The sequence below is a fragment of the Cololabis saira genome, chromosome 16 (assembly GCF_033807715.1).
Source record: "Cololabis saira isolate AMF1-May2022 chromosome 16, fColSai1.1, whole genome shotgun sequence".
Taxonomy (NCBI): Eukaryota; Metazoa; Chordata; class Actinopteri; order Beloniformes; family Belonidae; genus Cololabis; species Cololabis saira.
Window position 1 is genome coordinate 37738220 of NC_084602.1, and position 27556 is coordinate 37765775.

Below are 27556 nucleotides of genomic sequence, written 5' to 3' on the forward strand. Positions count from 1 at the left end.
TAAACGTCCAAAATGTAATAACTTTTTCATTTCATTTTGTAATAAATTGCCGCACTTTGTAATAAACTGCACTAACGCATTTTGTAATAAATTTTACCGCATTATGTAATAAGTTATTACATTTTGAGAAGATTATTACAAAATGCACTTGCAACTTTTTTATTTTCTAGGAAATGTAATAACAATGTTTACGAATGGATTAAATTTTGATACCCAGAGTTTTGTTCTGTATTATAAGAAGCATAATAAGGTTTGTTGGATGTTTATATAACTATTCTTGATGTGGTTTTGGTATGCCTAGCTTTTACATATACTTTAAAATACTTTAAACAAACAAATAAACTATGCTTTATAATTATAATCATAATACACCATGCTATTACATTTTCTAGAGAATAAAAAAGTTGCAAGTGCATTTTGTAATAATCTTCTCCAAATGTAATAACTTATTACATAATGCAGCAAAATTTATTACAAAATGCGTTGGGGTAGTTTATTACACACTGCAAAAACTCAAAATCTTAGAATATTTGTCTTATTTCTAGTTAAAATGTCTCATTTTTAGTAAAAAAAAAAATCTCATTACACTTAAAACAAGACTCATCACTGGAAAAAACTACAATTTTCACCTGTTTCAAGTAGATTTTCACTTAAAATAAGTAGAAAAATCTGCCAGTGGAAAAATATTTTAAGTGTAATCAGATCTTTTGACTAAAAATGACACATTTTAACTAGAAATTAAACAAATATTCCTGGTAAGATTTTGAGTTTTTGCAGTGTGCAAAATGCGGCTTTATTACAAAATGCAATAAAAAAGTTATTACATTTTGGACGTTTATTACAAAATGCACCGTTATTACAAAATGCGGCTCAACAAGGTGTAGCGGAGGTGGGGGGTTTGGGGGGGCCGGGGCATCAGTCCCTGGATCACACTGCAAAAACTCAAAATCTTACCTGGAATATTTGTCTTATTTTTAGATAAAATGTCTCATTTTTAGTCAAAAAATCTCATTACACTTAAAACAAGAGTCATCACCAGATAAATAACTTGTTATTTGACAATTTTTACCAGTTTTAAGTAAATTTTCAGTTGAAATAAGTAGAAAAATCTGCCAGTGGGACAAGATTTATTTTCTCATTACAAGCAAAAAAAACCTATTTTAAGTGAAAATCTACTTGAAACAGGTGAAAATTGTTGTTTTTTTTCCAGTGATGAGTCTTGTTTTAAGTGTAATGAGATTTTTTTCGACTAAAAATTAGACATTTTAACTAGAAATAAGACAAAATTCTGGTTAAGATTTTGAGTTTTTGCAGTGCAGACCGAGGCCTCGTCTCAATGCGGGTCCTCCGTGGTGATCTTCAGCGAGGCGATGGCTTTCAGGCAGGTCTGGACGCTCTCCTCCTGCCCAGTTCCGGGGTCGTGACCCCCAGCGAACCCTCCGCCGTCGTCGGCCCCGAGGACGGAGCCGTCCCGGCTGCTGCTGCTCTGGGCTGGGCTGGGCGGCGGGGGGCTAACGGCGTCGTGCCGGTGGGACGGCGGGGAGGCCGACGGCAGTGCCGGCAGTCCTCCGACGGGGACGACGGGCATCAGACTCACGGCCCGCTGCTGCGAGTGCAGAGGGAGGTGGCTCAGCAGGTTCTGGTGCTGAGAACTGGCCGGACCAACCAGACCCGGCGCCAAGCCGCTCCTTTGATCCTGCAACGACAGAACTGGCAGCGTCAGCGGCAGCTTTCACCTCAGCCAGGAACACATCTCACAGAGAAAATATATTGGTTAGAAATCATGGAGACGTGTCAGAGTTATGTAAAAGAAAGAAGAATTGATGGTGTTAAAGGATTTTAAAGCATCAGGATGTTGATCTCATGAAAGAAAGTGATAGAAAAAGATCTAAAGTGGCAGCCTTTCCATAAAACTTTGGGTTAGATCTGACAAACTGGTCGGTTTTATTTCGACAATACTTCATTTTCGGAGTAAACGGCCAAAAAAAATAACAGATACACTGCAAAAAGTCTTATTTTTTATTGTCTTATTTCTAGTTAAAATGTCTAATTTTTAGTAAAATCTCATTACACTTAAAACAAGAGTCATCACCAGATAAATAATTTGTTATTTGACAATTTTCACCTGTTTTAAGTAAATTTTCACTTGAAATAAGTAGAAAAATCTGCCAGTGGGACAAGATTTATCTTCTCATTACAAGCAAAAAAATCTTGTTCCACTGGCAGATTTTTCTACTTATTTCAAGTGAAAATCTACTTGAAACAGGTGAAAATTGTTGTTTTTCCAGTGATGACTCTTGTTTTAAGTGTAATGAGATTTTTTTTGACTAAAAATGAGACATTTTAACAAGAAGTAAGACAAATATTCTTGTTAAGATTTTGAGTTTTTGCAGTGTGTTAAAGGATTTTAAAGCATCAGGATGTTGATCTCATGAAGAAAGAAAGTGATACAAAAAAAATCTAAAGTGGCAGCCTTTCCATAAAACTTTGGGTTAGATCTGACAAACTGGTCGGTTTTATTTCTGCAATACTTCATTTTCTGAGTAAACGGCCAAAATAATAACAGGTAAGTGTTTTATTCCTTCTTCCAGATGTTTCTGGGCTCTAGAGCTGGGCCTGACTGGGTTCTGGCTTGAGCTTTGACCGAAATGTGTTACAGGTGAGGCCCGGAGGAATCCTTCAGGGTGTCTTTCTCATCTAACCCCATCCTCCTCATCCTCTTCCTTCACACCAACTACCTCCATGGCCTCTTTCACAGGGTCTGGCTATTCAAATGCCCTTGTTGTGCCCCAAGTTAGGGATATTGTGAGAGACTATTTTTATTGTCTAAATTTTTGGGGTAATATTAAACTAATGAAAATGGTGTTTCTTCTCATTCATCATTAGTAATATCAAAGGGAACTTTTACTTATTTCATTAAAATTCAGACCAAATAGGAAAAGCAATCATGTACTGTAAATAATAATATCCCTAACTTATTGTGAGTAGTTTTTTTTATAATAAACTTTATTTAAAGTATTTTCTGATCTGAATTCTGATCTGAATTAACATATCAAAAGTACAAAATTCCTTTGAGGAAACATTTGTTTGCAACTGAAACATACCAAGTTCACAACACACAAGCGAATAAGTATACTTATACATTTTTTCCAAGATAATCTTCTAAGATTAAATAAAAAAAACAAAATAAAATAATCACAAAATAAAATAATCACAGGGGTTTACATTTCAACAAAAGTGTTTAAGCGTAGCAAGATTGTAACTTAGACTGATTTTCTTTTGATAGTACCTTTATAGATGTTATATAATTTTTTATTTCGTTTTTAAAACATATTATGGAGGGTTTGCCTTTTTTTCCATTTATTTTTATATATATAGTTTGTCCAAGTGGTGTTGCCGTATTTTGCTTTCCAAGATGGCCGACGACGTTGGACGCGACTGCGCATGTGTGACTCAAATAGGGTAGGGACTCAAATAAGGTAGTGACAGTCCTTCCTGACGCAAAGCTCTGCGTTCAGGTACCAGCTAGTGTTGTTTCTGTCAGCCTGTTTCAGTTTTAGTTTTAGTCTAGTCTTTGGGTCCAGCTATCATTTTAGTTTTTATTAGTTTTAGTCCCGTTCATTCTCCTTTTAGTCGTGTCAAGTTTCAGTCGACTAAAAGTCTGAGCATTTTAGTCTTATTTTAGTCAGAATTGTCCATTTTAGTCTAGTTTTAGTCAAAGATTGTATTTAGCCAAACCCATTTTACAATTCAAACAAGGTTATCTTATTATTATTATATTGTTACCTTATAGACTCGAGAATACATTCATTCCAGATACAGAAGACTCTAATTTGAGTTTACAACATATTTATTTTTCCTCATTTCTCCCCATCTTTTTCTTTTTCGACGACACTTTGGGTTTTATTTTCCACGTCTATGTAGGAAAGTGGATCCAAAGATTAAACCAGAGGAAACTACTTAAAAAATGGAAATTAAGGATCTTTTTTACAACATTCCATCTCATCTTGTTTTGGTCAACGAAAATGAAAAACGCATTTTAGCAGTTTAGGAGTTTTTATTTTGTAATCTACATTTCCTGTCTGGTATTTATTCCTCTACGATATTGCATTATACAGGACTGTCTCAGAAAATTTGAATATTGTGATAAAGTCCTTTATTTTCTGTAATGCAAAAATGTCATACATTCTGGATTCATTACAAATCAACTGAAATATTGCAAGCATTTTATTATTTTAATATTGCTGATCATGGTTTACAGCTTAAGAAAACTCAAATATCCTATCTCAAAAAATTAGAATATTCTGGGAATCTTAATCTTAAACTGTAAACCATAATCAGCAATATTAAAATAATAAAAGGCTTGCAATATTTCAGTTGATTTGTAATGAATCCAGAATGTATGACATTTTTGTTTTTTTAATTGCATTACAGAAAATAAAGAACTTTATCACAATATTCTAATTTTCTGAGACAGTCCTGTATATTTAATTATCGTCATCGTCACATGACCAGCATTTTCGTTGCGTCTCTTTTTCCTCAGGTGATAAAGGTTCGTTGATGACGATATTTAGTCATAATTTTCGTTGACGAAAGCAACTTTAGTACCAGCTCAAACCCCTAGGCTGCATTTGAGGCCCAAACACCCAATCAAATTGGTTCCTGGTCTAGTTTAGGCAGTCAGACTCAACCTGGGTCAACTTTCTCATTTATCGCCCCTGGATAGCCCAGTGGGTTGAGCGGGCGCCATTTGTAGAGGCTCTAGTCCTCGTGAGGGCAGCGCAGGTTCGAGTCCCGGCCTGTCGCTCTATACTGCAATGTCTCCCCGTTTCCTGTCCTACTTTCTCAATAAAGGCCACTAGTGCCACAAAAACCTTACAACCTTCTCATTTATTGCCAAATTTGAGCAAATTTTGGACTAAACATCCTTTGCAGCTTGTTAGGAAGAATAAAACATCTCTGACATTTTAAAATCCCATATTCTTGATCCTAAAGTCTGGATACTGGGAGATATCAGTTCACTAAATATGACTTATCATAAAAAGTATTTCATTCTGCTTGCAGGCACTGCGGCAAAACATTGTATTCTAAAAAACTGGAAATCAGAAAACCCCCAGCACCCAAACAGTGGATCAATGAACTGGCATCATATAGTACTCCAGAAAAAATACTGTATTCCGTTAGAAAAAAAACTAGAGACTTTGACCTTATTTGGGGACCTTTTTGGGATTTTTTGCCTTTATTGGACTAATGATCTGAATCATCTACTATATTAATGAATGTGTTTACACAGGAATTGATTATTTAATTTATTATTCATTTGTTCCAGTATTGATAGGCATATGTGAAAATAAGTTAAATGATTTTGAATGATGTAATTATTGACCATATGAGGGAGGGAACGGGAGAGGGGTGTGCTGTTGTATTTATTTTTATTTATTTATTTATTTATTTATTTATTTTTTCTCTTATTATTATTATTTATTTATTTTTGTTTGGGGGTGGAAATATTGATAATTATATTGTTATTGTAAATCTTATTTTTTTCTTTTTGTTATTGCCCTCAATAAAGATATCTATACAAAAAAAGGAAGAATAAAATATAAAAATTTGCAGGAAATTGTTCACTGAGTGTAACAGATGCAAGCATTCATTACATGTTAATTTAGTGTTTTCATGCAAAGGGTTTTGATATTTTTATAATGAATTTTATTTGGTTATTTTGTATACTTACCTGTGTTTTAAGCGCAAGCTTTTATTTTGAAACCGGAACATGAGTTGACCCCGCTCTCACTGGCGGGAACGAGCAGCAGCTTCACGAGACGGTTTGGCAAACAAACTCTCGAATTAAGATAATTTATTAAGTATATTCGCAACTTCAAAGACTGTTAAGGACAAGGACTTAAGTCACCAAGGACTTTACTTTCTCTCATTCATGCATGCAGCCAACGAGTTTTCACGGTTTTGGGAGGTTCAAGAAGATGAACCAAAGAATAAACCCGTAAAAGAAAACCTGCGTCTCGTCGTGCTTTGAGAGGAGTAACACTGAGAGTAATTTGCCTTCGACTATTCCCCAAAGGTGCTACGTACCATTTCCATTTCCAAGGCTCCTTGTAGACTCATCTCCAGCTTGGCGTGGTGTCGGCCTTTGTCGCCGCCGCCTTTATGTTGGTGCGACCCCCTGCGCGGCGACACGGCCCTAAGCACCACCCGCTGCCGGCCCCTCACCGACGAGTCCCTCTTCCCCGCCAGCTCCGTCCCCGGAGACAGGGGCCGCTCCATGGAGACCGGGGACGGGTGCTGGATGGATTTGAAGCCGGGCGAGCCGGGCCTCAGCGGCGAGGCGTCCCACCGCGGGTAGGAGCGGCCCCGCGGGGACAGCTCCCTCCTCGGGGACGGGTAGCGCAGGCGCGAGGGCGAGGGCTCCCTGATGGGAGACTCCCAGCCGGGCGACAGCAGGCAGGACGAGTACGGGTCGAACAGAGCGCTGGTCTGCTCCGGAGACAGCATGGTCAGAGAGTCTTCGTCCACGGACTTCTCCCTGTGGTCGGGGACCAGGCGTCTGCTGAGGGACTGCTGCCCGACGTCGGCTTCGGGCAGGGACGCCAGCGAGCAGCTGTGGATGGCGGCCGTGGCCGTGACCGACAGGGACGTCACCCCGACCGCCTGAGGACTCGTGCTTCTCGAACGAAGCTTCGGGGTGGAATCGCCCTCGTATTCGTCGTCCTCGTCGTCGTCTTCGTCGATCTCGTCCGCCTCCTCGTCCATGCCGTCGGAGTCGTCGGCGTCGGAGAACTGGTGCTTGGACGCCGCGGCCGCCCCCGCCTTGGAGTTTCGCTGGATCTCGTCCGCTTTGAACGACAAGCGCACTCGTTTAGTTGGGTTTATTGGACTTCACCACCAAATACGCAGGATGGGAAGTCATCGGCGTCTTACCGTGTTCTTGTATCTCGGCTTCGTCCATCGTCACCGACACTCCCAGCTCAAGACACTTCTTCATGTGCGCCTTTGACTTCATATGTTTCGTCAGGTTTCCTGGAGGCACAAAGAGTCTCAAACGTTAGTAATAGGGCTGGGCGATATATCGAGATTTTAATATATATCGATATATTTTCAATATGGTACGAGATATCGTTTATATCGATTTCATTTTTTTTTAATTTTTTTTTTATAATTTTGATATAGCTTATTTTGTGACAAATTGACTTGAATGTTTTATTTGAGATTTGCACAAATGTTTTGTTATTTGCACAACTGTCAACCTCAGTGGAAAAGTCTGCCTGTTACTGTCTACATTGTATTAATTGCAGTGTATTTTAATTTAATTGTTATGCAGGAAAGGGATATTTGTTTTATTCAAGAAGCATTTTTATTCTATATATGCAAGCAGTTTATTTGTATTTCATTTGTTTTATACATTTTGATATTGTGCAGACCTCTGTTAATAAAGGAACCTGTGTGACATTTGGCACGAGGCTTTGTATTAAAACTGACTGTTTTTTTAAGGGTTTGCCTTGGAAAAAAATGATGCTAACAGAGATGCTAACAGAGATGCTAACAGAGATGCTAACAGAGAAGCTAACAGAGATGCTAACAGAGATGCTATGCTATAATGCTTTGGGGGAAACTCCAATTATGGCACAGAAAAAATATCGATATATATCGAGTATCAACATTCAGCTAGAAAATATCGAGATATGACTTTTGGTCCATATCGCCCAGCCCTAGTTATTAAGTACGTTCACTTGCACTAACAGAAAGTCGAATTGACCCTTTGTCAGCCTTCTGATTGGTCCCTGAATGACCAATCAGAACTGGACTTCTTGTGCATGTATACGAGGGTTTCTGGGAAACTCCAGTTTAATCCTTAGCTGGATTGTTGCCAATAGCTGGATTTAGGGGTGCATGGAACCTCCATGAAATACTAAAAAATAAAAGGAAGAACTTGCTGGTTTTTATTAAACTAGAGGACTTTTGATGGCAGCTGCCAGTTCCATATTACAATTACTATATTAATAATTATAATAATAATAATAATACTACAATTCTCACCTTTAGTTTTGAAAGCGAAGTTGCAAACCCGGCAGATGTACGGTCGCACATCCGTGTGGGTCCGGATGTGTTTCTTCAGCATGCTCGGCTTCTTGCAGCGGATGCCGCACTCCTCACAGATGTACTTCCCCCGGCCTCGACCCCGGACGTACACGTAGTCCTCGTTGGACTTATACCTGCCGGAGAGACGAGGCATTAATCTTGGATAAAAAAAAGCACAGTTTTTACGATGTTAGCAGAGGCTAACGTCTTAAAATACCAGCAGCACTTCCAGTAAGCAGGAATGACGAGTGTTGTGACAGCTCGTGTCTCGACTCACCCTCCCTCGAAGATCTTAATCCGCGTCGGCGCTGCCGGGGTTGCGGAGGCCTCCCGCTCTTTCCACTCCTCCTTGGCAGTTTTCGCTCTGCAGCTGATGTCTTTCACCTTCTTCCCGAAGGTGATGTCCACCTCTTTGGGCTCTGGTTTCCGCTGCAGCTGAATCAGACGAGCATAAGCAGTGTTGACACCTGTTTCTGCAGTGGGCACCACATCGACGCTGTAACGCGATGCGTCCAGTGTTGTGTGTCACACTCAGCCTTACAAGGCATGTTTTGTAAACATGCTTTATGCCGTGCAGCATCCTGGAGTAGAGACTTTATAATCCCTTATTCACCTGAACATATTTCTAGTGTCTGGTATTTTTATCCTTCCTTTTAAATACTCCTTGCAAATGATGAATTAAAGATATATATTTAGCAGCGAGCAATGGCTCTTTGTAGACACTTAACAGAGTTTTCAGTTCGTCAGACTGAAGGTGATAATTTCCTCCATTAAACATATCTTGATGAGATTTTCAGGTGCAACATGAGAACATCATATCTCATCGCTTATACTTCCCCACGAAAAGAGGAAGAGTTATTAAATAAGCCGTGAAATATGCTTTGCACTCAAAAAACCCCAAGTATGTATCTCTCAGCGTCCAAGACAGATGGGCTCGTTTCCTCACCTGTTCCACGGTTTGCCTCCAGAGAATGAGGGACGAGACCAGCTTCCCCGTGCCAGGCTGACACATGGCGGCCATGGTGTAGATAACCTTGTCTCCCCTCTGCCTGGACCGCAGCAGGGCCAGGGCGGTGCTGGTGCTCAGCTCCAGAGGGTTGGGGTTGTGGGAGCTGGCGCCGCGGAGCGCGGCGTACGCCGAGGCGAACGGCGCTCCGCCGCGCGAGCAGCTCGGCTTAGTGTAGTTGAGATAACACCAGCTCACACCTGTCGTCGTGCGAAGGCTTGGAAACTGAGATAAGACCCTCGAATGCTCAGCGTCTGAGATCAGAACGTCTCGACTGGTCACCAGCTGTGCCCCCATATCCATCTGCACTCGCTCCTTCAGTTCGCTGACGGATATCACGGAGCTCGTTTCAAGAGACCCACTTTCCATAGCCATCTCCACGCCGCGCTCGGCCGCCTCCGACGTCTTCTGAAACGCGATGAACGTAGTCCTGTGCAAGTCCCTCTGAGCACAGGGGGTTGATGCTCCGTGCATCTCCAAAGCGAGCACTTTCTTCTCGCTTAAATTGCATTTTCCGAGCTCCACGGCGCTCAGCTCCTCGACGATCTGTCCGAACATCCTCTCTTCCTTCACCCGCTTCTGCTGCCTGACCTCCATGAACAGGTCCAGGCTGCTGGCGGGCGACAGCATCCGCTTGCTCGCACCCCCGCTAGAGGCGTTGGTGGTGGAGATGGTCCTGGAGGTCAGCGATAGAGGGATGCCCGTCTTGAGCTTAGCCGACGACAAATCAAGGGCTTCAGCGTTCAGGGTTTGAGCTGCGGGCGCCTTTGGGTGAGCTAATATGCCGTGGGGCTCGAGATATCCAGACAGGCGGGAAATGTGACTCGGAATAGCGGATGTGGTAGAGCCAACGCCGTCGTAGTCAAAAATCTGCGACACTGAGGTGTAGGTGATGCTGCCGAAGGACGGCACGTTGGTCTGAATCCTGACAGGAACCAACAGGCTGGGGTGCGGCAGCGGGTGAAATGTGTTCCCGGTGGAAAATATTGGCAAAGTCTGCGGCAGGACGGCAGCGAACGGAGGGGAGGTGCTGCCGAGGTACTGTGTAAACGACGGGACGTGTGGCACCTCGGTGTCCATACTCAGCGACTCCTGTCGCACCAGGTTGCCCCTCCTCCTCTCGCTCGCAGCGCTGACGTCCACGTGTCTAACTTTGGAAGTCGGGGAGAGGCTGCCGTAGTCGAATGACACGCTGCGCACCTCTGGGAACTCCTTGCGCAGGTTGCAGGGCGCCTGCTCTGAGGAGGAGCGTCTCATTTCGTGCTGCTGGCGCTGGTTGAGCACGGAGAGGGAGTGCCCGCTCCCTGGCACGGCTAAGAGCTCCAGCGGTTTGCCAAACTCATCTTGCCTTGCTGGAGAGGCCGACTTTATGCTCTCCTCCCTGTCGAAGGAGAAAGTGGAGCTATATGACAGATTGCTGTCCTGGCTCGGGCTGCGGGAGAGACTGGTGCAGGCGGACTCAAAACTAGATTCGCCGGAGGAGTGCTCGATTTCAGCCAAGCGAAGCCGTTTCTTCTTCGGGGGGAGCTTCTCCGGAGGGAATTGTGCTAAAGTTTCACTCCTCTGAGGCCACTGAAACTCGTCCCCGTGCTTCTCCGGCTCCTTCGCCGGCACTTCTGGAGCTTTTTCCGGACTGTCAGGCTCAACGGTGACCCGGATTTCTGGGACTTGTATGTTGGGCTGCCGCACGAGTTTGGGCCCCATTTGAACCGACTGCCTCAGCCTAGCGTCACTTTCCGCCTCGACGGAGTCGCTCATCTCCATCGACTGACAGGAAGATGTATTTTCCAGCCTCTGGCTGTGATATCTGAAAGCGTCTGACTGTTCAGAGTGAGGCCTGTTGATTGAGTTTGTGTGCTGGATAACAGAAATTACATTCCCCATGGTTTTTCGACCCGGTATTTCAGGGCTTACTGACATCTCCATCTCAGACCTGTCCACGTATCCTCTCCCCAAAGCCATGATGCCCATCGCAGCCTGTTTTAAATCGTAGTCCTTGCTCGAGTCAAACATTTCCTCACACTGCTCGCGATGGACTTCGTATTGACCCGGCAAGTCCTCCTCCTCCCTCTTTTCTTTGCGGCGCTTCCGCGTTGCCAGTTCCATCGCATGTTTCTGCTGGCTCATATTTGGAGCCACGGCGGGGTAGCTTTCCATCTCCGGTCCGGAGGGTGAAACGCTACTCTCGCTCATCTTTCCGTGGCTGTCGCTGTCGGTGTGGCCGTCGTGCGCCGATAGTTCGAAGGCAGCCTGCCGCCTGAGTCTCCTCATGCCCCCGGTGCTCGCTCTCTCGTCGAACGAGTGGCTGCCCCGGAGGGACTGAGGCATCGTCAGACACGCTGCCGATGACGTTGGCATGGAGTTGCTTCTCATCAGAGGCCCCAGGTCGCCCCCAGCGTCCAGCAGCAACTCCTTCCCCTCCTCCCTAATTAATGACTTTGTGTTTATTTTGATTGACTCGACTGTGTCTTTTTCTTGGGTGAAAACGCGGGACACGCCCTTCTCCGAGCCTGTGTAGCCGCCCGAGTCGGCGCTGCAAGCCACGAATGCCGTGGCTTGCTTGGGGCTGGGCCGATAGCACTTTCCGAACATGATTTCTTGATAGGATTTGGCGTTGGTGTTCGGAGGACCGACCTGGTGCTCCGAGCTCTCGGAGCGGGAGAAGTAACCGGAGTCCGTGCTGCCCTTGCTCGACTGACTCGGCAGTGACAGGTTGTGCTCGGAGTCGCTGCTTCTCTTTTCGGACAGTCGAAGCGCGAGCCGTTGTTTGATCGTGCAAGATTGGATTGCACGACTGGCCTCGGCCGTGACGGGGGGCGCATTGATTTCCTGGGGTTGGGATGAACCGTCCTGAGCTGTCGTTGTCGTGGCTCCCTTTCTCTGAGCGATGAGATTCAGTACTTTTACAGCAGTGTTATCCGACCCCTCCATCGGAGAGTCGAGCAGCAGCAGCGGGTCGTTAAGAGTGTCCTCGTCTGTGTCCGTGCTCTGCTCGGCGTCGGAGAATAGCTCTCCTTCCCCTTCAAAGGACCCCTGGTCTGCGTTGGTGTTGTAGGAACCCAGATCCATGAATGGCACCGTGCCAGCTTTGACTGAGTGAGCATGGGACTTTCTGTGTTTGTAGAGGTTGCTCTTGGTTTTGAAGGAGAACCCGCAGGGGACGCAGGGATAGGGCCGTTCCCCGGTGTGGGAGCGGATGTGCTTCTTCAGCACGCTCGGCTTGGCGCACGCCCGTCCGCAGTAATCACAAACGTACTTCCCTGGTTTTTGTGCTTTCTGCTCCACCTTGGACGCCTCCGACAGCGGATCCGCTGATCCCGATTGGGAACTCTGTTGCTGGACTTCGGGCAACGTGGGGGCTTTCTGTCTGCCGACGTAAACCGACTTCGCGGACTGCGGTGGATACGAAGACCCTTCGTGCTCCTGATGGCTTGCAGGCGGGACTTGGGGGAGCTGGTCTTCGAGTTGCAGAGATTTCCCTGAGTCAGACATTTCATTGAAACCACACGCGTCTCTGCTCTTCGCCTCCTCGAGTTGTTGGTGCCACGCTTTACTGTCCGGTTCGACCGCTGGTCTCCTCTTAGCCTGTTCGCCCTCAAATGTGCCTTTTTTCTGGGCGGCATTTCCGTCCCGGCCCTCGGTGGAGATGTTCACCTCTGCAGTCGTTTCGAGTGACTCCATGAGTCCGATGTCACTTCCCTTTGCGATTGATTTTCAAAGATGATATCTGCTCCGTTGCTGTGGCGATAGTAACGTGTAGGTGAACTGCGGGGAAGGGTCGTCTGGAAGAAAGAGGGAAAGAAAATGAGAGTTGCAACACGAAACAAACTCCAACCCCAAACATTCACATCGTGGCTGTAAAGATGGAAAAAAATGGCATAAAGTAAAATCTTGAGTCATTCGAAGCTTTTAGCCCAAAAGTTCCCCAAATAAAACTGGTGTGTAAAACTCATAATGAGCTCCATCACAGCAGGAATGGAAAAAAAGTGCAAAGGTAACTCTGGCAGACGCTCCTATGTGTGTGTGTGTTTATTGTGAATATGTGTAAAACTATTTCAGCATTAACTCCTTTATCTAAACCTTTAAAGGATTAACCTTAACATACATTTTTCTTTGCTTGAACGCGTAATATTCAGTCTTTTGAAGCGGCTGTCAGTTCAAAACACTTTTTGTTGGAGGTCAGTTACGTCTTAAAAACAATTCATTCAGAGAGTTGTTGTGTTTCAGCTGGCCACGCCTCCTCACGGAAAAGGGGTGGAGTCGAGTGTCTGGTTCCACCCCCTAAAAACCTCCAGTTTTGATCAGAGTTGTGAAGAAACTAGTGCTGGCCAACGATTAAAATTTTGAATCTTAATTAATCCATGATTTCTGTAATTAACTGCGATTAATCGCATATTAATTGCATATTTATTGCATATTTATTGCATATTTATTCACACATTTTGTGCTGTTCTACATTACCTCAAGGTATTTTTTTTATGTTTTTAAGACCCCGTCCACACGTAGCCGGATATCTGCGGATATCTGCTAAACCGGAGATATTTTCCTACGTTTGGACCTGTCATCCACACGAAAACGCAAATAAACGAAAGTTTAAAAAAACTCCGGGCAAAGTGAAGATTTTTGAATCTTTTCCGTTTATGTAGATGCGTGTAGACACACACAACCGGAGTTTTGCGTTTTCGAACGTCACATTATGCGCCAAAACAACAACAAATCTGCTCTGACGTGCGACTTTTGTTTACTACAGAACTACAGAGGATCCAGCATCTGTTCTCCAAGCTATTTATTAAATAAATGGTCTCTGCTCTTGACACCGTTACACCGACGCAGAGCCTACGCTGTAGGGTACGCGGCGACGCGCACCGTACGGTGTAGCCCCCGCCGAGCCCCCGCCGAGCCCGCAGAGCCGCGCCTCCACGGAGGTGCAGCTTCCCCGGGAGCCGCAGGTGATCTACAGGTTAGAATGCTTATGAATGTGGTCGAAAACGCAGATCTTCGGTTACGTGTGGAAGGGTTTTTTTTAAAAAACGATGTAATGTGGATGCAATTTTTTTTATAAACGGAGGGGGGAAATATTCGTTTTTAAAAATACCCGGCTACGTGTGGACGGGGTCTAATACTGTTAACAACATGAGAAAGGGCAAATATGCTGCTTTATGCCAATGTTTATTCAACTTTCCACAAAAAAAGCTTTTGACCTGAATGTAACATTCCTTCATAAATACAAACACAATGTAGTCCCCAACTTTACACTTGTAAAGACTAACTTAAGATTCCTTGTTTTTTTTTAAGCAGCTCAGTGTAAAACAATGAACCATATGCATCACAAACATTGTACAAGAAGTGCATTGGTCATTAAAATTTTCCCTGTAATTATGTCTAACCTCATATGTAGGAAAATAAAAGGCTCAAAAAATATCCCCTTCTCCTAAGTCTGGGGATACAAAAACTAAATTACAAACAAATAAAGTGCCGTTGTTAACGCGTCAACTTGGACACCCCTAGAAGAAACGGTTAAAAACAGAGCTTTTGAACCGTTTTTGTGTTTTATTTTGACCAAAGCTTGTTGGATATTTCATTAACTTAACTTCAGGAACTTAACAAAATGTCTCTCCTTTAAGGCATTTTATGGTAATCAAGTCCACTACAGAGCCGGTAATACCTATATTTATTCAATGCACAAACTGTTATGAATGTTAAAGTAGAGTTTTTTTGTTGTAAATAGTGACATATTGTATTTTCTATTCAGTTACTCTTCTCTTGTATAAGTTTTTCTGCTTCCTCCTGCGGATCGACGCCCACCAGCTCCTGCTTCCAACAGCTTCATCAGAAACCTCCTCACACACCGATGCTTGGCGTTTAATAATCTAATGGTGTCATATATAATAATACATCAGCGAGACGAGCCAAACCAGTTCTTTTACTATAATTGATTTCAGCTGTGGCGCTTTTACTTAAAAAGATTGGCACACCTTCCCCGGCGCCGTATCGGTATGCCTGCACACATTTTGAGAGATTACTTCAAGCCTTTAACAAGCTATGTTTTGTTTATGTGGGCTTCAAAGGAGACATATTCTGCCCCCTTTTTGCTTTCTTCTCAAAAGCTGATGCTTCCTCTGGCGTTAATGAAGCGTCTTTGATATTCTTTGGTCGAAGCACCACAAGGATAAAGGATGAGAGCTCCGTTTTCAGCCACAACACTAGAGCACGGTTTAAAGCGGACGGTTTTATAGCAGGTGGAGTTACAAGTTGACTGTTTTTGTGTATCGTCGCTCATGCTAAGCTATGATGCTGTCTAAAGCCTGAATTATGGTTCTGCGTTACACCAACGCAGAGCCTACGGCGTTGCCGTGACACCGTCGTCAACCCTTTGGACGTCTTCGTCACTCCATTTCTCCGCGGTGCAAAATCCCCCTAGAGCGCTAGTTGATACTTTGTTTAGCTTCCGGGTTTTTCCGGTCACAGTGAATCGAAGAGATGAGGACAACTATTGTGCAAAAAGTCAAAACACAAAAAAAAAATCACACACACGAAGAAAAGAGCGCTGAAACTTCACTACTGCTTCACAAACCGGAACCGGAAATGCGTTGCTACCAAGCGAACCAATCACAGCCCTCTCGGTCTGCGTTGGGTCTGCGTCGCCTCCACGCGTAGTTAAATTTTTTGGGAGGTGCAGGTCAGGCTACGGCGTAGGTTTAACGCAGAACCATAATTCAGCCTTACGCCCTGAAATAACATCCGAAACTTCTGCGCTAGATTCTTGGACCAATGGTTGTTTGATCAGTTAGCTAGCTCTCGCGGTTTGGACCTCGGTTGGGTCGCCATCATAGTGCAGTTAAGCCTGGATTATCGTTCTGCACTACACCAACGCAGAGCCTACGCCGCTGCCGTGACGCAGCGTGGACCCTCCGGACTTCTCTGTCACTCCATTTCTCCGCGGTGCAATACCCCCCGCGACCGCTAGGGGGTGCGTTCTTTTCCTGAATGGTTTATCCGACTTTTCCGGTCACAGTGAATCAAAGAGATAAGGACAACTATTGTGCAAAAAAACAAACAAAAAAAAAAAAATCACACATACACGAAGAAAAGAGCGCTGAAAGTTCACGACTACTTCAAACCGGAACCGGAAATGCGTTGCTTCCAAGCAAACCAATCACAGCCCTCTCGTCTGCGTTGGTCTGCGACCTCTTGACGCATAGTTATCGTATTTTCCGCACTATAAGGCGCACCTAAAAGCCGGCAGTGCGCCTTATATATGATCATTACGGTAATTTCTGTTACTGTAGTCAGGGGGATTGTGGGTAATGTAGTTGGTGTTGCTGAAGTAACGGTGCTAAAAACGTCAGGAATGGTCACAGACGTTCAAGACAACAGCAGCGACGCTGACTCGCATAATGGAGACTTTGACGAGACGGAGCAAAGCTGGTTTTTATTTTGTTAATAAAGTTTGACATACGGTACTTTTCTCCTTGTTTTTTTGTTGCATTTGCTGTAGGATTTTGTAGCATTTCCTGTAGCGCAGCTCCATCAGGTAGATACGTAACTCAGCCCCAGCCACTATAGTACGGTATTTTACCAGATATTTGGTGCGCCTTATAATGCGGTGCGCCTTATAGTGGGAAAATACGGTACATTTTTTGGGAGGTGCGCGTCTGGCACGGCGTGGCGTGCGCCGTGGGGTGCCGATTGCGGCGCACGCTCGGCGTTGATTTAACGCAGAACCATAATCCAGCCTTTAGTCAACCTGGAAGGGTCTGGACGGGTCTGGATGGCTGCCTACCGACCACGTAGCTGGGCTTAGCTACCAGACCCTTCCAGGCCAACCCAAACCCGGACACATACCCCTTTTCCACCAAACCGGTTCCAGGTCTGGTTCTGGTTCTGGGCCTGAGTTTGGAACCAGGGTTTCTGTTTCCACTGACAAAGAACTGGTTCCGGGCCAGAAAACCCTGTTCCAAGGTAGCAGCATATCTTTGCTGGTCTAGAGGAAAGAACCGCTTACGTAAGCGGAGGGGGGGGAGTTATTAAGACCAACGGCAACAGCAAGACTGGGAGACTGAGACATTTTCAAATAAGAATGAATCTGGATGCAGCAAAGCATCATGGGAGGAGGAGGAGACAACCTGTCTTTTAGAGATGTGTCCACGGAGGAGCTACGTGGACCAAGTCCTGTTAGAGCAGATACCTGGTTGTTGCTGCAACTTTCACACAAAGGCAGAGACGTAACTGACGTTTTTAGCGACGTAATGACGTGGCTCCTCTTAGCACCCGAGCTGTGGAAAAGTAAACCGGTTCTCAGCTGGTTCACAAGTTGTGAACCAGAGCCAGGACTGGAACCGGTTTGGTGGAAAAGGGGACAGGGTGGTCTGTTAGCAAACCTAACAGCATGAACCATTTATCTTTAAATAAATGATTCTGCTCTGTTAGGTCTTTATTCTCGGTGGTTTGACGCTTCGGATCTGTCTCTTAACAAAAAAACTTGTAGCTTTGCATGATTTAGCTTGATATGGTACATAAACCCCCCCGATTCAATTCTAGTCAATACTTTTCTTACCCCATTGGTACTTATTTTTGCTCAAGTTAAGACAGTTTGACTAGATCTAGGAATATTAAGCTTATTTCTATTGCAGTGTAACATTATAACTGATTATTTTGACTGAAACGTGACTCGCGCTTGGACTCGCCCTCTAGTGGTCGTTTGAGGAACTGCTTTTGTGACTTTCGTGGCGGCGGTACTCCTTTTGATCTGGGTCTGTGATGTCAAAATATACAAATCTGAGCAGAAAGACACCTTTCCAAACAGAAAAACAAACCGAGGAGATCATTCTGTATCAGCTTTCGATTTCCCTTCATTCAACTGGACATAAGCGCTCGAGCAAAGACTGTTTCTTAGAATAGATCCTGTTGAAAGGAAAAGCTATCCGTGTAGGAGTTAGCAACATGGGGGCTGTGATGGATTCACAAACACACATTACATTCATAATAATGAAACACCGTTCCTCCTTCCTCTGGAGCTGTTACTCTCATCAGAAACTGGTGTCGTGTCGCGTCCGGCTGGACGACGTTGGCAGCAACCGCATGCCGTCCCGTCTGTAAACACGCCTGACTCGCCTGGCATCATCGCTCCGGCGGTTGGAGTGCAGCGGCTCTCGCCCCGCGCCGACGGGGGATAGGTATCCGAGGACGCGTCGGTGCCATCTTCTCAGTATCAGATGGCCGTGTCCTCCCTAACGAGGTTATGTAAGATTATCTGGTTCAAACCCTCTGAGTTCCCCTTAATTAGGACATCCTCTCGCTCTTCCTCTCTCTACGTCGGCGCAGCTCGCGCCGCTCGCGCTTCGGAGTGGAGGATGAGAGACCAAGGTGACTCTCGAAAGATGCTTTAAAAGCATCGGAGAGGGGGAGTCTTCCACCCCGAACATCCTCTTAGTGACGGCTTTTGTGTGGCTGAGCAGATCTGGAGGAGGATGCAGCAAAAAGATTTTTGAAGGATGTTTTAAGTGGGGATGGAGGATCGAGAGGGGGGGGGGTTGGGGTTGGAGTGATCCACGTTTCAGCGGAGAGGTTGACGGAGGTAAACTCAGTGGGAGGAGTGGAGGAGATGGAGGGGGGGTAATATTCAGAGGCCTGGAAGGGAGCTCCCTTTCAAGGTGACCTCATTGCTTAGTTTCCATCCTCCGAGAGGAGGGAAAGGGGGGGGGGGTGCAGAGTGACAATGAGATAAGACCCTCAGACACAATGCATACCTTTTGAAGTGAGCACGCCGGGGGGAAACGGGGGGTGAGGGGGTAAGGGGGGGGTTAGGGACGGAGTCGACAAGTCAGACTTCTTGTTTTCGCTGCAACAAGCCGCTACAACAATATATGACACAGCAGCGATGACGCGCCGGGAGGCGGGTGGGCGGCGGTAGGTGTGCGCCGGGACGGCCGTGGGCTGACGGAGGTACAGTAGGGGATGGAGGGGACGGCATCTGCCGGGGGATGCTGCTGACGGACCCCACCGACCCCCTGGGGGGGCGACGGGGGACGGGGGGGGGACGGGCAGCATCGTTGCATCGTTACATCATTAGATGTTTCCAAGTTGGCCGTTAAAGGGGAAGCGGGAGTGAGGTCTCACCCCCCAGGCAGCCCGTAAATATCACGAGGAGACGAGCGGCTCTGAGGGAGAAGCCGGACGGCTGGGGGGAAAGCGGCGGCATGCAGAATGAATCAACAGCTCCTCGGCGAGGCGGCCAGGGAGGCGGGAGGACGGACGGACGGACAGAGGGACGGCCGGGCGGGCGGGCGGGCAGGCAGTCGCTCGCGCCGCAGCTGACATTCACATATCAAATATAATCCTCATACAAACCTGACATTTGAATCGTCCCCTGTCCCGTATCCACAGTCACATGTGACATTCCTGCCGCCGCGTACTCCATTCCTCCATTCTCCCCGCGTCCGGACAGAGACAACAATAATGATAATAAAACAAATCAGCGAGTCCCATCAGTCACGGAGCCGCCGGCTCGGCCGGGTGTACATTAGAAGATCTATTGATGCGAGCGAGTCACCAGAGAAAATACCCAACCGTGACGTGCGGACCCAGGCACAAAAATAGCAAAGGGGCCCTGTGAGGGATTACACAACGGCCCACGTTTAAGGGCGCTTTTCCTTCCTCTCCCTCTCTCCCTCTCTCCCTCTCCCTCCCTCTCTCTCGCTGCGTTTGAAAGCTCGGCAGCAGCTGCCTCTCTCTCTGCACACAAAGCAGGGCTGATCCACGCTGCCGGACATCACCGTGCAACCACACATCCCAGCTCATATGCCACTTTTTCCTTTATCTGCTCCACACTGTCACTCCTGTAAAAGCTGTAACAGGAGTCCGCGGCCCGAAGTGTTGGTAGAGTATTCGGACGGCGAGGAAACGCTGCTTCCAGTGATCTTTGTCCGTCCCTGAAGTTAAACAGCCGAGACACCTGGTACCCCAGTTTTCAGAGTGGCTCAAAAGCATTTGGACTAAGTGACGTGAGAATAAATGTGTCCAGGGGGTTTTAACGCCTGGATGAAGTCTGACGTCCACAGAGATCTTCTCCAGACCTCCAGACCTTTCTGCTTTCAGTCTGGTCTTCATTCGTTTACAGAGAAGCAAGCTGAGATCCGTCCGGAGGTTGTGGGGTCGTCCGGTGGGAGTGACGGGCAGAGTTGTGTATCATCTGCATAGCAGTTAATACAATACATGCACTAGGGATGGGCAGTATGGACTAAAACAATTATCACAATCATTTCTGGCATTTATCCCGATAACGATAAAAATGACGATAAAAAAAATACCAATTCAACTCCATCTTTTTAATTATAAATCTATCACCACATTCAGTCTTTGGAGCCAAATCACTGCTCTAAAAGAATATTAAATACTAAACTACACCAATTAAATTGAATTAATAAAAACCAATTAAATGAGTTACACCTGTACTGCAAAACTGTAATGACTCAGATCCGCCATGTTTGTTACACAAAAACCTCATCAACGGGAATTTATCCTTCTTTCTTTCTTTCTTTCTTTCTTTCTTTCTTTCTTTCTTTCTTTCTTTCTTTCTTTCTTTCTTTCTTTCTTTCTTTCTTTCTTTCTTTCTTTCTTTCTTTCTTTCTTTCTTTCTTTCTTTCTTTCTTTCTTTCTTTCTTTTCTTTCCTTCCTTCCTTCCTTCCTTCCTTCCTTCCTTCCTTCCTTCCTTCCTTCCTTCCTTCCTTCCTTCCTTCCTTCCTTCCTTCCTTCCTTCCTTCCTTCCTTCCTTCCTTCCTTCCTTCCTTCCTTCCTTCCCGTACGTTGTGCGTGGATTTAACACAGAACCATAAATCAGTTTTACACAAAAACATCATCAACGGGAATTTATCGTTTTTACCGTGAGATACAAATTCTTACCGTGGGGAATTTTTTTGACGGTTTATCGTGAACGGTAAAATATCGCCCATTCCTAACATGCACTAACAGAAATTCGAATTGTTGCCTTAATCCGACTGATATCGGGTCTGTTTAGACCTTAGCCGGGTTGTCGTCAAACCCAACTGAAGCTCTTGAGATTGAGCTTTTAGTGCCAGATAATCTTTCCTAATTCGAGTTATTCCTGCATGTATACGCAACCAGCGGTTAGCCGCGCTAGGATTGACCCGGCACCCCCCCCCCCCTCCAGAAGTGACAACACTGCGAAAGCCAGAATATCAACACAGTAGGAGAAGAAGAACAACAACAAAGAAGGAACCAAAAGAATGGCAACGCAAAAGTGTGTGTGGCGCCACCTAGCGTCGCAGAGTCGAACGCACCTCACTTAATAATCAATTGTCTTCTCGCACATGTTTACTTGGATTTCTGGGAAACTCCATGATTTAGATGTGCATGGAACCACACTGATACCGCTTTTCCACCAAACCGGTTCCAGAGCTGGTTCTGGTTCACAACTCAATCAACTTGCGAACCAACTGAGAACCGGTTTGCTTCATAGCTCGGGTGCTAAGAGGAGCCACGTCATTACGTCACTGCGTTTGAGTGAAAGTTGCAGCAACAACCAGGTATTTGCTCTAACAGGACTTGGTCCACGTAGCTCCTCCGTGGACACATCTCTAAAAGACAGGTTGTCTCCTCCTCCCTTTGCTGCATCCAGATTCATTCTTATTTGAAAATGTCTCCGTCTCCCAGTCTTGCTGTTGCCGTTGGTCTTAATAACTCCACCCCCTCCGCTTATGTAAGCGGTTCTTTCCTCTAGACCAGCAAAGAGTTGGTGCTACCTTGGAACTGGAGCCAGTTCTTTGTCAGTGGAAACATAAAGACCGGTTTGGTGGAAACCGGGTATGAGTGTCTGAAAAGTGCTTGTTTAGAGTCTTCGTTCCTTTGAAGCTCCGTCCTGCAGGTTTGTGTGAATCTAAGGTTTTAGATGCCTCCACCTTCAGCTTCAACTTCGTACCGCACCGCCGGATCACAGAAGGATTGGGAGATCATTTCCTTCCTTTGGTCTTCCGAGACGCCTCCGCTTGCACCTAGATCTCCTTGGACGTTGTGTTGGTGCCGTCGGCGCGGTAGCTGATATTAATGGATATTAAGCTACGAGGGAGTAGATACGTGAATATTCAGCAGAATTAGGGTCCAAACAGACTTTGGAGACGTTTCCTTGTTGGTGCAGTTCACCTGAACGGGTGCGTACACTCCGTCCTGAACCCTGGTGCACATCAGACCAAAGCCTTGACGTCCACTTCCAAACGGACCGAAGCATCGGTCCAATCACCTTTTTTTCGTTCGGTCCGATGTTTGTGGACCGGCGTGAAGACACTGTTTTCTAGTCTAAGGCCCTGTTTCCATGTAGCAAAAACGTTGGTGTTTTCATGCGTTTTGGCCGTTCGTTTACACGAAAACGAAACTCAAAGTCACCAAAAACCATCATTTCTGAAAGTCCGGCCAAAGTGGAGATTTTTAAAAACCCAGTTTTCACGTTTGCTTGTAAACGGAGGGAAACAGAGATTTAGGCTTCAGAACGTCACATTATGAGACAGAAACGTCACCAGCATCATTTGTGCGACCTGTGTTTACAATTAGTTTGGCCACCGTCAATATTTTCTTGTATTTTACCTGTTTTATTTTCTAAAGTCACACTTAAAAGTAACTCCACTTCTCTGTCACTCCAAATGAAAGGCTCTCGTTCATCTTGGAAGTAACTGGCAGTCAAGGCTGATTTATGGTTCCGCGTTACTACACCAACGCAGAGCCTACGGCGTAGGCTACGCGGCGACGCGCACCGTACGTAGCTACGCCGTCGATTTAACGCGGAACCATAATATTCAGGCTTCACACGTGTCATTTGTTGATGTTTTTTTCAGGATTCTGATTGGCTAGCATGACTTTATCTTCTCGTTACACTGCCCCCTGTAGGTTTGGATGCTCATAGCACCTTAACAGATATTTATGCGGGTTCATGTAAACGAGGGTGTTTTTCAAAACGTAGATGGGGAAATATCCGTTTTTGTAAGTACCCGGCTATGTGGAAACGTGGCCTCAGTTACAATAAATGAAGCAAAGATGCAAAAGCAAAGATAAACCCCGTCCCCTTCGTCCTACGGACTGCTGGGATCGGCTCCAGCAGAACCCCCCGACCCCGGACAGGAAGAAGGATGGACAGATTGGTCCTAGACCACGGTCTCGTAGTCTCGTCTCCTCAAAGACCGGCAGACCGGTAACGATGGCTTGGGGGGGGTTAAAGGTCATATTTATGTATAAAAGTGAGGCTGTTTCAGTACGTTTGTGTCATTTTCTTTTACTTGAACCCTTTGATGTGAGATGTATCACATCTGCCCCCTAAAATAAGGAAATAACTCTAATACAATAAATAGACACATTTAGATATGCAAATAATAAAAGCTTCACATTTAAAATAGGATTTTATGTGTTTTACTTCTCTTTGACATTAGACTTTCTTTTAAAACCAAGATCTACATTTTTTTTTCTTTCGATGCAGACGGCGTGAATCCAGGATATTTCCTGCTTAATCTCGCCATCCCCCCTTTCCATCCCTTATGTCATTTCATCAATGAATGTGGTTTTACTGCTATTTCAACATTTAGAGTCATCACCAGAAAAATAACACCAGAAAAATAACTTATTTGACAATTTTCACCTGTTTCAGGTAAATTTTCACTTGAAATAAGTAGAAAAATCTGCCAGTGGGACAGGATTTATCTTCTCATTACAAGCAAAAAAATCTTGTTCCACTGGCAGATTTCTCTACTTTGTTGTGAAAATTGTTGTTTTTTCCAGTGATGAGTCTTGTTTTAAGTGTAATGAGATTTTTTACTAAAATTAGACATTTTAGCTAGAAATAAGACATATATTCTTGTTAAGATTGTGAGTTTTTGCAGTGATCCATGTTACTTATCCTGTGAAGGACAGAGTCATATTGATAAGTTCAGAAAAGTGTTTTTTATTGTTGTGTTTTGATGTATTTGATGTAAGCCCAGTGGATATTTAAAGCTTACAGAAGGCTGCATTTAACTGCTGCTATGTCATTCCTGCAGTATTTCTGCAGGTGTTTTGGTCACTGCTATTATTTGTAATATATTATATTATTTGTAATCAGCACAAATTATCTGTCCCCATATGATAAAATCCACCATCCCCCCTGATTATTTTTTTACAACTCGAGTACTGCCAACAGGTCCAAGTTGACCTTTTAGCAACAAGTTAAAAAACAAAATAACAACTAATCAACACTTTTACGAGCTTCTTTTACTTGAATCTGAGCTTTTATTTGCTGGTTTGGACCCCGCTCGGCGACGGCCGACTGGTGGGTTCTGGGAAAGGTTTGTGGGAGAATGTGTGATGATGTTAAACTTCACGGGTTCAGGACTCTACAGAAGGCCCGGTCCGTCTGGACCCGGTCCAGACCACCGTGTCTCTTCGATCCGGCCCTGGCGGTGCAACGTTTTTAAGATAAATTAAACCTCTGTGTCATCATTTGTGTGGAAGCTGCTCCAGTTTCCGTCCGTCGTCACGTGAGACGACATCTTCCCTCCGATTTCAGACTAATTTACAATCCTCCGTTCGGCCTCTCGGCACAATGTAATTTACACAACTATAAATAATTCACGCGCTCCGAACCGGCGCTCCTCGGTTTCACTCCCCGGGCCGCCGCTATGAATAGGAGTCCTTGGCGTCTCGGCGTTGGGTTCGCCCCCAGCTCGCCGGCCGCTGCGCTCGCCGTCGCCTCAGACATTTTTAATAGAGAGCGAAATAAAAAACTTATGCAACGTGACTCCCAGCCGAACTCCCCCCTCCACCCCGGAGGTCAACAACCCCCACCCACCCCCCTGCAACGAAAATCTGTAATTTCACCGTTGCGTTTTATCCTCCGGGACGGAAGACAAAGGGAAGGCTGCACGTGCACGGCCGGGGCTATTATTAGACGCAGCTCTGTAACGAGCCGGGGATGAAGTTGGAGCTAACGAACTGCAGTGCAGCTGAGACCCGAGCGCTGCGTTCAGGGCCCACAGCAGCGCCGCTAAAATGGCTGATAGCCGCCGTGCGCTGAAGGTCAAGTCGCTCGCCGCTAAAAATATGATGGTCTGTCCCCCGGGAGGTTCCTCACGCCGCTATCTGACCGCCTGAAACCTGCCACAGTGGAGGGAGGGGGGGGTTATAAGTGGAAGGAATGAGGTCCCCCCCCTGCTGCCTGTGCTGGCAGTCACACGTTTGATTCCCTGGGGGGGGCAGGCCCCCCCTGGAAACATCCAACCTCCTCCTTCATTCAGAAAACAAGCCCCCCTCTCTCTGGATTGATCCTCTCAGCCCCCCCCCCATGGCATCATCGCAGCAGTACCTGAAAATAATCTGAGGAGATGTGTGCGTTTCCGTGGCAACAGTTTCCCGGTTCCTGTCTACATGTATAATTACCGCCGCTGATTGCGGCGCGGAGGAGACGAGAGGCGAGATGAGGCTTCAGCTGCTTCACTCCAACACAGCACTTCCTGTGCCCACGTTTATCAGATAAAATCACAAATGGAAATGTGACTTTTTGTCTTCTTTTGATAGTTGAACACAAAAAATAAAATTTTTCTTTTTCTGTTTTTTTTTAAATAAATCTTAAGGTTATCTTAAACCAGGGGTGTCAAATGTGCGGCCCGAGAGAGGCCCGCAAAGTTTCCAACGCAAAAAACGAAATGTTAATTTACTAAAAAGGAAGGCATAAATAATTGCAGTATATCCGATAATATATTTCTTCTACAAATCCATCGTTATTCCACAAATAGAGCAGTTTTCAAATTTTTTTTTTGTTTTCTAGAATGCATTTGCCGATTTTATTTCTTTGTAGATGGTCGTTTATTTTTATTAACTGACTACTATTATATATTTTCGCAGGAAAAATATCACTGCTAAAAAAGATGATAGAAGATATTTATTCAGAGAATTTCAGTTTTGAATACGAGGATAGTGACAAAGTAAAACAGTTAAAAAATACTTTTTCATCACACTGGCTTAATATCCGCGCCAATTTTTAAAAATAAATACACTTAATTGTACTGGAAAAATCTCTAAATCACAAAGAAACACTCTCGGATGTAATAAAAAAGATTTTGCTTTTAATTAAATTTCCTATAAAAAAGCGAAATATAAAAAAAACACTTGTTTCTGTTTATCTTTGTAAAATGATATCAAAAGTATCTTACATAATTTGAAAAAAAACGAGAAATTTAAAGAAAAGATCCTGAAGAAATATATTTTACATAATTAGAGTGTAAACAAAGTGCATATTTCCTTTAAAATTAACTAAACTGATATTGGATTAGATAACAATAGTAAAAAAAAAAATTGTTCGCACCGTTTTTGTTATTCTGAGCGTGCGGCCCGCGAGAAAAAAATTGGTCAAATCCGGCCCGCCAAGCAAAATGAGTTTGACACCCCTGTCTTAAACCCAGTTTGTGTTGCAGTACCACTCCGGACCACCTGGGGGCAGCACGTTGTGAAAACGTTAAAACTGGTCTCCGGGGGAGGTTTCGGAGCATTAAAGTCAGTTTTATGGCCCGAGTGCGAACAACCCAACGTAATTTTGTTAACGCCACCTCAGGCCCCGTTTACACGTAGCAAAAACATGTGTTTTCATGCGTTTTGGTCGTTCGTTTACACGAAAACAAAGCTCAAAGTCACCAAAAACCATCATTTCTGAAAACCCCGGCCACTCCGGCCATTTTGCTTTGTAAACAGAGGGAAACGGACATTTAGGCCTCAGAACGTCACATTATGCGACAGAAACGTCTCCAGCGTCATGAGTGCGACGTGTGTTTACAATTAGTTTGGCCACCATCAATATTTTCTTGTATTTTACCTGTTTTATATTCTAAAGTCACACTTAAAAGTAACTCCACTTCTCTGTCACTCCAAACGAAAGACTCTCGTTCATCTTGGAAGTAAAGCCTGAATTATGGTCCCGCGTTAAATCAACGCAGACCCTACGCCGTAAGCTCTTCGTTGGTGTAACGCGGAACCATAAATCAGCCTTAACTGGAAGTTACACGTGTCATTTGTTGATGTTTTTTTCCAGGATTCTGATTGGCTAGCATGACTTTATCTTCTCGTTACACTGCCCCCTGTAGGTTTGGCTGCTCATAGCACCTTAACAGCTATTTATGCGGGTTCGTGTAAATGAAGAGATTTTGAAAACGATCTTGTGTAAATGATGGAATTTTTCAAAATGTAGAGGGGGAAATATCCGTTTTTGTAAATACCCGGCTATGTGTAAACGTGGCCTTAACCTCCACCAGAGCTACCACGACTTTTACTCACTAGCCTAGCCTCGGCTCCGCTAGGAGGCTCACGGGGAAAGGGCGACAACAGCGATGTCTGGACTGCGACTGGAACCCGAACCCTTCCGCGTTGGTGTTGAATGGGGCTGAAGCGATGGCCAGCTTTGCCTCGTGCCGCCAACTCTGAACCTGGTCCCAG

The 27556-nt window shown here is 45.1% G+C and overlaps 1 protein-coding gene across 1 annotated transcript; it reads right to left on the reverse strand.

Moving 5' to 3' along the window:
* Window positions 1-756: 756 nt before the first annotated feature.
* Window positions 757-19674, reverse strand: hivep2b (HIVEP zinc finger 2b). Its single transcript, XM_061743870.1, has 7 exons — window positions 19451-19674; window positions 9041-12882; window positions 8372-8529; window positions 8053-8228; window positions 6937-7035; window positions 6091-6851; window positions 757-1696 (listed from the first exon to the last, which is right to left on the reverse strand). Exons 2-7 carry the CDS (start codon window positions 12779-12781, stop codon window positions 1334-1336), a joined length of 5298 nt encoding a protein of 1765 aa, XP_061599854.1. The 5' UTR covers window positions 12782-12882; window positions 19451-19674; the 3' UTR covers window positions 757-1333.
* Between the last annotated feature and the right edge of the window lie 7882 nt (window positions 19675-27556).

Coding starts and splice junctions, on each gene's coding strand:
- hivep2b (XM_061743870.1), bottom strand. CDS start 12,781: ATGGAGTCACTCGAAACGACTGCAGAGGTGAACATCTCCACCGAGGGC. Junction 8,229..8,371: donor ATTAAGATCTTCGAGGGAGG/GTGAGTCGAGAC, acceptor TCTCTCCGGCAG/GTATAAGTCCAACGAGGACT. Junction 7,036..8,052: donor CTTCGCTTTCAAAACTAAAG/GTGAGAATTGTA, acceptor TTGTGCCTCCAG/GAAACCTGACGAAACATATG.